Consider the following 11,569-nt stretch of genomic DNA (forward strand, 5'->3'; position numbering starts at 1 on the left):
TTGGCGAGGTGAGTCGTGGCAGCCCCAGAATCCTTTCTGGGGGACCCGTGTCTCACTCCCTCAGCCCGTGCCTAGTCCGGGGGAGGCTTCGGGCTGGAGGGACGGACTCCAAGTGCACCCAGGGGCTGCTCGCTTCTATTTGTTTTTGCTCCCCTGGAAAGTAAGAGCCACCTTCGTGGAGTCCTGTTGACAGCGCAGTGCTGTTGATCACGTACCTTTTTGAAAGAGAAGCGTCACGGAGGGTGGCTTATGTGTTACACTTTTCAACACTCGGGGCAAGGCGTGTGTTTGCATTCTTGCAAACGTGCACCCTTTGTTTAATCTTCCAAAAGCCATCACGATGCAAGAATGCTGTGTCTACGTCTCATGTTTCACTGGAGAATTTTTTTTCTGTACCAAAAACTAAGATGTGATTGAGTTGGAAAAGTTAGATGTTTACCAAAGACTCGCTAGCTGCCTCTCATTGAACCTCGAATCGCCCTGTGCTTAGAACAGAAGAGGCGTTCGACCTGGGTTTATTAAAAAGTTTTCTTCGTGGAGAGAGCGTGGCGTGGCCCGGGCAGAAGACAGGGACTTCAGACTTAAGCACGGACCAAGTGTCTTACAAGGAAAACATCGTAACCTTTGACATTAGGGTTGATATTCTCTTTCTCTGCAACGAGTTTAACCCGCCACAAGCTTTTCAGCAGAGCATTATATCTTTGTCCTCCGGGCTGCTGGACCGCCCCCAGGTTAGGGATTTGCCTTCATTTCCTTTGTTGTGTAGAGCTTTTTAACAATACCCTCGCTGCGAGTCTGTTTCCTCTGCCCTTTGGAAGCTGGCGATGTTTCTAACTGCCGTTGCTGCGACTGCGTGTGCTGCTGGGCTCCTTAATTACTTGAAATGAGTTGAAGAATTCTTTTTGGCGGTAATGAGTAAATCTGTTTTGCCGCGTTTACTGTAACTAAGAGAAAAGACCTGAAACCTCAAGAAGTAGCTGTGTCAGCTTTTGTTTCTCTTCTGCCTCACAGTAAATGTACAGATGGATACTGACAAGTTTAAAGAGAGGGGGAAAAAACCCCAATGGTCTAGAGTCTCTTTTAAGCCGTTGGAGCCATTTACAGCCTTTTATGAATGTATGCATCCCTTAAAATAAGGATATTTCTGTTAGGAACTGAGGTTTCTTATAATGTTAAGGCTCCACTGCAAGTTTTCTACGGTTTGTAAGTGGATGGGCCAACTTTTACATCAGTAGTAACTGACACCATTTAACGTTGCTAACCTTTTACCAGGTACGGTGCTCACAGCAGTATGTAAAAATAGTCATTGTTACCATACCGTACATGTATTAACCATGTCATCTGCATGGTAACCCAGTGATAGTGGTTCTCAAAGTGCAGTCTGAACCAGCAGCAGCTGTGTCACCTGGAGCCTTGTTAGAAATGCAGATTCTCAGGCCCCACCCAGGCCCCATGAAATCAGAACCCCTTGGGGTGAGATCAGTAGTCCATGTTCGAGTAAGCCCTCCTATTTTTCTAACCCACGCCAGTGTTTGAGAGCCTGCTCTATGACGTAAGCACCAGTATCATCCCCATTTTACAGTTAAGGAAAGTAATGCGCACGGTTCAGCAGTTTGTCCAAGGTTCCCAGATCACGTGTGACAGGTAAGGATGGAGATTCAGGCAGCCTGGGCCCGGTTCACCCTTACCTGCTATGCTGGTGTCCTGCATTAACTAGCCTTGCCTGCATTTCGTAAGTTCTTCTGAGATTTTTCTAAAGAAACGTCACAGATTTTTACAACGGTCTCATTCTTCAAGGTGTTGGGCACACGGGACAGGATCTTCTTGTCTCTATCGGAACAAATTGGCTCCGACTAGGAAGAGATCATGAACAGAATCCAGATGGATGCTTTAGGGAAGGACTCTTTTCACGAGCAGCAGTACCTCCTGAAGCCATTTTTCTTTTTGAACATATCTCTTATATGATCATGGAAGTCATGGCCAACACCACAGGAATATAGAACAAAATTTAAAAACTCAGGGAAGAGTGAAAAACAAAAAAGGCACCAGAAGCCTCAAGCTCAAATGCATACAGGTGAAAGTCTTGTGTCCTCTGGAGAAGTTGACATTTTTTGGGACTTAGTAACATTTTTTTTTTTTTTTTTTTTTACTACCTGGACAGAAATGGCGACGGAAGATTCTGAGACAGCAAGGAAGCAGGAGGAACGGTCTCTGCCTGAGCTCCTTTATTGCTTTCCTAATCCTGCTTGGGTTAAATTTTTGTGGTTTAGAAGGAATTTCATTTTAGGGAGGGAAAAGAAAGCCTCGTGTTTTTAGAAATTGGGTGCTTTAATCTCGTTATGTGGCTACAAGCCAGAAGAGATGAAGGTTACGCGAGCTCATTTCTCCGTCCTGGGGAGTAGTGAGCAGTGAGATTGCACTTGGATGTGATACAGTCCACCACCTGCTGACCATCCGTGGACCCGGCTGCCTGGCCCCCCCCAGGGTGCTGTTGGAAGTGAAGTTCTGCCACGTCAGCGCAGGAAACATAGCCCTCTCCTTCCACATCTTGTTTTCATTTCAGAGAAGTTTCCAGGGACTTGCCTCGTTAGCAGACAGACCCTACAATTTTATAACTAGTCATTTGTATGCAATCTGTCCTGTGGTGGCCTCTCCTCTCTATAAATATAAAGCCCGGAGGTAAGGTCTAAGCTTTTAGGTCAGGGGTGGGATCTGAAAATGGATGCCACGAGATCATAGTAGCCGTTCCAAGTGCACAAGAGAAACGAAATCTTCCTTTTATTTTGGTTTATTGGTAATTTTTACCTGGCTAAACTTCCAAAGAGCATTTGAGATGACTTTCAGTAAAAAATATATATAATAAGGCCATTGAAATCGTCAGAAAAAAAATGAAAAGTCATGAAAAGGAGGAGGAAATAAGCACGGTTTGTCAAAAACTGAGGCACCATTGTTATGAGGATTGAGTATTAAATTTAGCTTTAAGCTTCCTGGCAGCCATGTCAAAAAGGGAATCATGATGGGCTGCTGTATTTTCATTGAATGATAAGAGGAAAAGTTGCTCATGAGGGATGATTTGTTTTCATGGAAATGAATTCTAAAAAGAATTTCACTGGAGGATAAACTTTAGAAGATTGTCTCTCCCGTTCACTTCTGAAAACTCCTCTGTGAGCCTATGTATGCAAAAGGCAGTTGAATCAAATTGCTAATCAATGGAATGTAGAAAGGAATTTGGCGTCTGGAGGCCAGAAAATTGGGTTCTAGTCCCAACCCATTTCACCTTAATTTCCTCATCTGTGAACTGAGCACATTAATCCAAAAGTTTTCCAAGATCTCTTCCAGCTCTGACATTTGATGAGCCTGTGATGAGATCATCCAGTTTAGCTGTAAAATCCCAGCAATGGCCATTGCTAGGCCCTTTGTGCTGCCTCTTGCAAAATCAGTTTCTCAGTTATTGGCTCTAGCCTAGAACTCTTGCTGATTACTCAATCCCAACCCTCTCCTGAACTTTATTCTTTTTCTTCTTGCACTGGCGTGGGTATTGCTGCTTTCTCTCTTAAAATAGGGTTTCCAGGCTGCTCGAAGCGCTGTAGAGGTCTCCTGCCATTTTATTCCACAGTCATTCAGCAAATGTTTATTGCACGTATATTCTGGGCCAGGCTCTCCTTGTACATTGGTGGAAGAAAGTTGGTGCTCTCCCAGAATCTGGGAGGGAAGGGGGCAGGGAGACAACAGAGAAACACGTTACACTTGGCAGTGTCCCACGCTGCCCCAGTGAGAGGAAGCGTGTTTACTCGCTCATCAAGAGACACCGTTTCCTGCAGTTCCCTTTGGTGTCTGAGATAAGTCTTCTCGGAGGGTTAAAGCCTGAATAAAGGCCTCCCTTAAGCCACATGCTGTTATATAGCAAAATGCCAACTCTGTGGTGATCCTGTAATCAGCCGGTAGCCCCAGAACACTTTAAAGGGACTGTCTGTGATATTCTGTACTGTAAGTCTTGATTCTATTCCCATTCATTTTTGTTGATTGCTCCATGATTCTGCCTTTTATCGATCAGCGAGCCCTATTGGTTTAATCTCAAAATATATCCCCATTCTTGGGGTACCTGGGGGGCTCCATCGGTTAAGGGTCCGACTCTTGATTTGGGCTCACGTCATGCATGATCTCGTGGTTGGTGAAATGGAGCCCCATGTTGGGCTCTGTGCTGACAGCGCAGAGCCGGCTTGGGATTCTCTCCCTCCTCCTCCCCCACCTGTGCGTATGTAACTCTCAAAATAAATAAACCAAAAAAAAAAAAAGAAAAGGTTAAAAAAACACATACCCCCACTCTCACCATTTCTACTGTGGCTGTGCTTACCATTGGCTCCTAACCACTGTCTTTTACATGTGGGCCTCCACAGTAGCACAGGATCTGGTTTACATGTTTCCTTCTAGCACCCTCTACAGTCCACTTCTGTAATGTTACAGATGTAGACGGCGTCGGGTCTTGGCTGGTGAAAGCCCTTTGGTGACAGACTTGCTGTCACAGTGAGAAGAAAATTCAGTTTCTTAGTCTGGCCTTCAGGCCCTTGTCTGATTTCAGCCCCATTTAGGTCTCTGACATCATCTTCTCCCGCTCTGCTTCAGCTCCACCAGCCTTCAGATACACTCAGCTCGTTCTCACCGCAGCCCTTTTTACTGGTTCTCTGCGCTGGAATATTCTTTGGTCACATCCTTGGGTTGCTAGCTCCCTTCTTTCAAGCTACGCTTTCAAGTTTACTTCTTAGAGGGGTCTTCCCAGCTGCTCTAGGAAAAAGGACCATCACCGTCATTCTGTACACCCTTACCCTGGTTAGGTTGTTGTTTTATAGCACACATTATTGCATGAACACTATAGTTTATTTGTCCCTCTCCTGCAATGTACAGTTCATGCCTTATTAATCACTGTACCACTGGCACCTAGAACAGAGATGATCTCATAGGAGGTACTCAGTACATATTTGTCAAATGATCTAATGAATGAATTCAGCACCCACCTTGTGCCAGCACTATGCTAAGATTTTACTTATGTAAATAACTTACATATTATTAAATAATGTTCAAAATAATCTCGTAGTGAAGAACAATGAGAAGCATCCTGAGGATCTTTAATTATAACATCCTGAAAAGAGAGGGTATCTTTTTTCTTTTTCTTTTCAAAAATTATTTTAAGGTTAATTTACTTATTTTTGAGAGAGAGACAGAGTTTGTGAGCAGAGGAGGGGCAGAGAAAGAGAAAGAGAGGATCCTAAGCAGGCTCCACGCTGTGAGCACAGAGCCTGATGTCGGGCTTGAACTCACAAACCGTGAGGTCATGACTTGAGCCCAAACCAAGAGTTGGATGCTTAACTAACTGAACCACCCAGGTGCTCCTCTTTTTTCTTTTTAATAGGTATTTGTATTATTTTTTATTAAAAATTTTTTTAATGTTTTTTATTTTTGAGAGACAGAGAGAGAGAGAGAGTGGAGGGTGGGGGAGAGTCAGGGAGTGTGGGAAACACAGAATCTGAAATAGGCTTCGGGCTCTGAGCTGTCAGCAAAGCCCGACACCAGACTTGACCACACAGACTGGGAGTTCATGACCTGAGCTGAAGTCAAACGCTTAACCAACTGAGCCACCCAGTGCCCCAATACATGTTAATTGTTAGAACGGTTTGGGATTTTTAGAAAAACTGAGAAAGTAGTCTAGAGTTTCCCTGTGCCCTACACCGAGTTTCCTCCATTATTAATACCTTACAGTATTATGATATATTTGTTATAATTAATGAATTAATAGCATACGTTATTACTAGTGTTCGGTTTCTTTACATTTCCTTGGTTTTTACAGAATGTCCCTTTTCTGTTCTAGGATCTCAGCCTAGAATAGTCTCAGCACATGACATATAGTTGTCATATCCCCTTAGGCTCCTCCTGGTTGTAGCAGTTGCTCAGACTTTCCTTGTTTTTGGTGACCTTGAGAGATTTGAAGAGCACTGGTCAGATATTTTGTAGGATGCTGCACTATTGGAATGTGTCTGATGCTTTACTCATTATAGCACTAAGTTATAGGTTATTGGGAGCCAGAGAGGTAAGGTACCATTTTCATCACAGCATTTCAAGTGTATATGCTATCACCATGATTTATGACTGCTGTTATCAGCCTTGGTCACCTGGGACAGGTGGTGTTTGTTCAGGTTTTTTTACTGGCAGCTTGCCCTTCCTCCCCACCCCCTTCCCATACTGTATACTTTACAAGGAGGTCTCTGCATAGCCCACATACCTAAAGAGTGGGAAGCGATGCTCTCCCTTCTTTTTTTTTTTTAATTTTTTAATGTTTTATTTATTTCTAAGAGAGAGAGAGGCAGAGTGAGCAGGGGAGGGTCAGAGAGAGAGGGAGACATAGAATATGAAGCAGGTTCCAGGCTCTGAGCTAGCTGTCAGCACAGAGCCCGACCCGGGGCTCGAACCCATGAACCATGAGATCATGACCTGAGCTGAAGTCAGATGCTTAGCTGACTGAGCCACCCAGGCACCCCAGTGCTCTCCCTTCTTGAAGGTAAAGTATCTGTATAAATTACTCGAAATTCTCCTGCGTGGGAGATTTGATTCTTCTCTATTTATTTATTTACTCATTTTATCACTATGAACCTATGGATATTTATTTTATACCTTGAATGACAAGCCAACATGACTTTTTTGTTGCTGGAATTGTTTCTTTATTGGCCTTTAGGACCTCTTACAGTTGGCTTCTGTTCTTCTTTGACATACTCCCATCAGTGTGTTTTTGGTTTTTGTTTTCATTTCTGGTTGTTTGAGCATTTCCTTACTCTCTGGCACTACAGGATGCTCCAGGCTTATCTTGTGTGTTTTCTGCTTCAGTTTTTGAGTCAGCCGTTTCTTCAAGGAGCCCTGATTCCTCTTATTGGAGAATGGTATTTGAAACCAAGATCTGGGTATGAGACGTGCTAGGTGCTACTAGGACCGACTAGGTGCTGTGTCATTTCTTTTAGACCCTCACAGCTGACATTGCAAAACATGTATGTGTTTATACTAACCTATATATGTACACATATACATATTTCCATTTGTGACCATCTCTGTGTTAAGCTAAACGTTACTACCTGGACCATTCTAACTTCCTTCCCTTACGTATCAGGGCAAGAGCATGTTTTCTCACCTCTCGTTGACTTTGGTTGGTTTAAATGCCTGTGGTATGGATGAGGGACCGGGAAGGAGTGGAGGGGTGGGATATGATTGACTGCTTACTGAATGAGGCCATGACCACTCAAACCACCTGGGGAAGGTGATATGGTAGATGTTGTGATTGACTCCTAACTTGTATCCCCGCCACCTTGTAGTTTGTGCGTGGGCCATACATACTTCCAGGAGATGGTGTAAGCCAGGCATGGTAATCCCACCCCTTTCATGGTATAAATTGCGTGTATCCAGGACTAAAACATTCAATAAATCCATTTCTCTGGCAACAGTTATTGGTCCACAGGTGTTACCTGACCCAAGTTGACTGAACCAACCGGAAGGGAAGCACATATTTTATATTATTGGACAAAAGACTCCGTATGCTAGGTAGAGACAAGGAAATAAATACTCCCAGTTACTACCATGATCCTACCATGAACCAGCTTTAGGATGAAGCCATCACTGTGAGCTGTAGAGTAGAGAAAGGAGAATATGGATTCTTGAGGACATCCCTCAGCCCAAGAATCAACGAATCCTGACACCTGTCTTGTGTTGGGCCCTCTGGTTACATGCATTGGAGTTGAGGTTTCTGGCATTTGTACCCAAAATCATCTTACCTGAACCAGATGGTTCTTTAGATCAAAGTCCCACTGCTGTCGATGGAGAGAAAGGGGAACAGTTGCAGGGCGCACGTAGCAGTGGATGTCCACCCCACCCTAGCGCAGCCACTTTGCGGCTTTAACCTTATCCAATGTGGCAGGTGATTCAGGGATAGGTTCTTGGGCCAAATTAGACCCTTTTGTAGGGATTTAAAAAATTGGATCAGAGACGGTATAATGGCAAACTACTTCTAGGGGCTAAGACTAAGGTATGAAATCCAGGATTGACAGCTGTGTTTCTGCCATGTGGAGAGAGCCGGTGTGCACTGAGAGTACATGAACCCAAAGTGAGAAACAATGCAGAGCGATGGGGGTGAAGGGACAAGGCCTGATGTGGTTCCCAAGGCCAGCTTCTGCCCTTTGCTGGCTATGCTGCTTCATCCTTTGCCTAGAATCGTGAACTGAGTTTCCGTCACTTACCACCAAGGAGTTCTGACTAATTTCAGTACCTCGCTCCTGCTTTTAACACTAAGTTCAGCAAAGAATAGAATATGGGGATAGTGATTCTTATCCCCATACAGACTCACAGGTGAGATTCTTGGAAGAAAATTTAGAAACAGATTTTTTTTCACCCTTGGAGTTACCTCCCTTCATATTATCTCACTGCAAGAAAATAAAAGACAAAATTACATGTTATATATTTTACCAGCATAGAAATATTTCTCAAAAGAAAAAATAAGAGACTTCTGCTGAAGAGGGAATTCATTTTGTGTTCCTTTCCAGATCTTGCCCAGCACTTGATTTATTTCAGATTACGAAATTCTGAAAATTGCCCTTGGAAAGAGGAGTTTCTTGACTTGATGCCTTTATTGGGACTCCTTGATTTTGTGCCAGCAAGGAGTGACTCTGGTATATATGAAGGTGATGTGTTGATGTCTGTCCATGCTCCCTAGCCCTGACCTCTTTTGGCAACAGAATGAAATATGAAATAGTCTAGTACAAATTCATTAAGTAAGAGACAGTGGAGAACATGACCCCTTTCGTGGGGAAGGAAACTGGGGTCTGAAGAGGTAAAATAATAATAATGTGCATAAAGCACCTACCACTGGGCTAGCTCATGATGGCCACTCCACAAATGACTCTTTGTTCCGAATACTGTTATTTATTGTCCACTGTTGTTTATTAGTCAGGAACTGAATCTTAACTAGACCCAGCTAACTGGCAGTGTGGCCTTGAATTATTCCTCCTCAGCAAATCATGGCTTTCGCCTAAGTTGAATGGTAAAATGAACTAACACAGGTAAAAAGCCGGCACAGTTTCTTGCACGCAAGAAGCTCTTAGCAAACGGGAGCTAGGGCTCGGGCAGATTAGGGCCGGCTTTTCTTGGATAATGATTTGAGGACATCAAAACTCAGCTTTTATATGTGATAAATAATACAGGGGCACCTGGCTGGCTCAGTTATTTAAGCATCTGACTTTGGCTCGGGTAATAATCTCACAGCTCATGAGTTTGAGCCCCCTGTCGGACTCTGTGCTGTCAGCTCAGAGCCCGCTTCAGATCCTCTTTCTCACTCTCTCTGCCTCTCCCCTGCTTGTATTCTCTCTCTCTTTCTCAAGAATAAATAAACATTAAAAAATAATAATAATTCACCAATCTCAGTCTTCTGATCCTCAGTAAAAGTAGAAGATGTAGATGAGGGGGGACCGTCCTGACTGCCTCTTGGGCAGTTGGACTGTTGAACTGGGGAGTGTCAAGCCTGGGATAGTGGCTACCTGAAGCTTTGCCATCTCCTTAAGGGCAGAGAGCTATTGTTTTCCAGCTCAGAAAAGTGGAGGGTGTGTTAAGTGTCCAAGTTCATGTGCATGGGAATTAGGAGGTTGTTCTCGGGGAATCCAAATGCAGAATTTTGTCTACCTCTCCGGTTGAGCTTGAAAAGGCTCTGCATTTTCTTCCTCCCTCTTCTGTGAGACTCACAAGGACCTCAGCCGGCCTTAAAGTAATAAGCTCTGGGGCTCCAGTGTCAGATTTTACCCCTCAGGGAGAATGGCTTGTTAGGAATTCCTCCCTTCTTTTTTTCATTTTTAGAGAGAGAGAGAGTCTCAAGCAGGCTCCATGCTTAGTTTGGAGCTCAGCACAGGGCCCGATCCCATGACCCTTGGAATCATGACCTGAGCGGAAATCAAGAGGCTGACACTCAACCTATTAAGCCACCCAGGGGCCCCAAAATTGCTGGTTTAGAAGAAACACAAGAGAAGTTGGAAACACATTGGAAATTGATATTTTAGAAGAAACATTCAGAGTTTAAAAAGTGTACAAAAACTTCACATCTGATCTGCAGTTAGAGTACTGGTACTTGAAGTAGCATACTTTTTATTACTCTGCCTAGCTGGCTTTTATCATGTATTTGAAATAGAGAAAAATAAAGACTTGGTATACATTTCAAGTTATTTAATAATCATGATGATGGTAACCACTAAAATTTAATGATGACTTAAAATGTGCCACAGTACTGTATGAGGCACTTTCCTGCATTATTTCATTTCACCTTCCTAACAGCCTCCGAGGGAAGTACTATTATCGAATAGGTCAGAACATTCGCAGTTGTGAGAGCTAGTGGCTTATACCACCTGGTCAGAAAAGAGGGTTTACTGGATCATACACTGTAGAGTGCAAGGGTGCCTGAGTCGTTCAGTGTCACTTGAGCGTCTGACTCTTGATTTCCCATCAGGTTGTGGTCCCAGGGTCGTGGGTTTGAGCCCCAAGTCGGGCGCCGCACTGAGCTTGGAGCCTGCTTGAGATTCCCTCCATCTCTCTCCCTCCCTTCTTCTCCTTCCTCTCCCTCTCACTCTCTCCTCCACCCCTCCCCTGCTCACATTCTTTCTCTGTCAAAAATAAATAAATAAACTCTCTTAAGCTTAAAAAAAAAACACCCGTAAAGTGCAAAGGTCACAGGTGTATCCCAGATTTCTGGCCATCTTGCCCCCCGTCTTCGGTCTCTGCTGTCTTGTGTGTGGGCCACACCCTCATGTGGGTTTTCTCCCCTGGAGAAGTCCAGCAGGTCTAGGCTTACCTTCTCCTCCTTCAGTCACTGCTAAGGGAAAAACTTCATCCAGCACGAGTCCCAGAATTGCCTCTCTTGACCCGATATGGATCCCATGCATATCCGATTGCTGATGACGCCCAGGGAGAGGATGAATCAGCCCCTCCAAACCTCATGGACCAAGAGCAGAAAAGGAAACAAGTTTTTGGTTTCCCCAAAAGACAGTTAAGGTGCTCTTACCAGAAACTCTTCGAAATGGATGCTATTAAGAAACACCAAAGCCAAAAGCAGATGTCCGCTATGATCAGTGTGCTCATTTTGTAGATGTGGAAAGTGAGGGTTAGAGGTGGCTAAAGCATTTGCCCACAATGGGGCAGCCGAATGACAGACCTAGAATTTGAAGCCAGGTGCATGTGCTTTTAAAGTCAAACTGCTTATCACCATGCCATACTTGGGAACAGATCGTGAAATTTGAACTACATGATGGCTTTCTAGAATCCCTTTGAAGAAGATCCTTTGATAAAATCTCTCTTTATTTTCAAAGATTCTTCATATCTGTAAGGGAAAAATGGGTTATAAAAATTACTCCTTTAAAATGTTTTAATATTGGGCTGAGCACTGGGTGTTACATGGAAACCAACTTGACAATAAACTATAAAAGAAAAAAATTAAAAATATACAAAATAAGTAAATAATAAAAAATATATTAAAAAAGAAAATGTTTTCATAGATTTACAT

General features: G+C 43.6%; 1 protein-coding gene across 1 annotated transcript in view; it reads left to right on the top strand.

Moving 5' to 3' along the window:
- Positions 1-11,569, top strand: part of GXYLT2 (glucoside xylosyltransferase 2) — a 103,816-nt gene that overhangs the window by 11,178 nt on the left and 81,069 nt on the right. Inside the window, exons 3-4 of the mRNA XM_077770648.1 lie at positions 491-731; positions 1,583-1,644. Of these exons, the coding sequence (XP_077626774.1) occupies positions 491-731; positions 1,583-1,644 (303 nt within the window). The remainder of the gene's footprint in view (positions 1-490; positions 732-1,582; positions 1,645-11,569) is intronic.

The sequence above is a fragment of the Crocuta crocuta genome, unplaced genomic scaffold (genome assembly GCF_008692635.1).
Source record: "Crocuta crocuta isolate KB4526 unplaced genomic scaffold, BGI_CrCroc_1.0 scaffold126, whole genome shotgun sequence".
Lineage (NCBI taxonomy): Eukaryota > Metazoa > Chordata > Mammalia > Carnivora > Hyaenidae > Crocuta > Crocuta crocuta.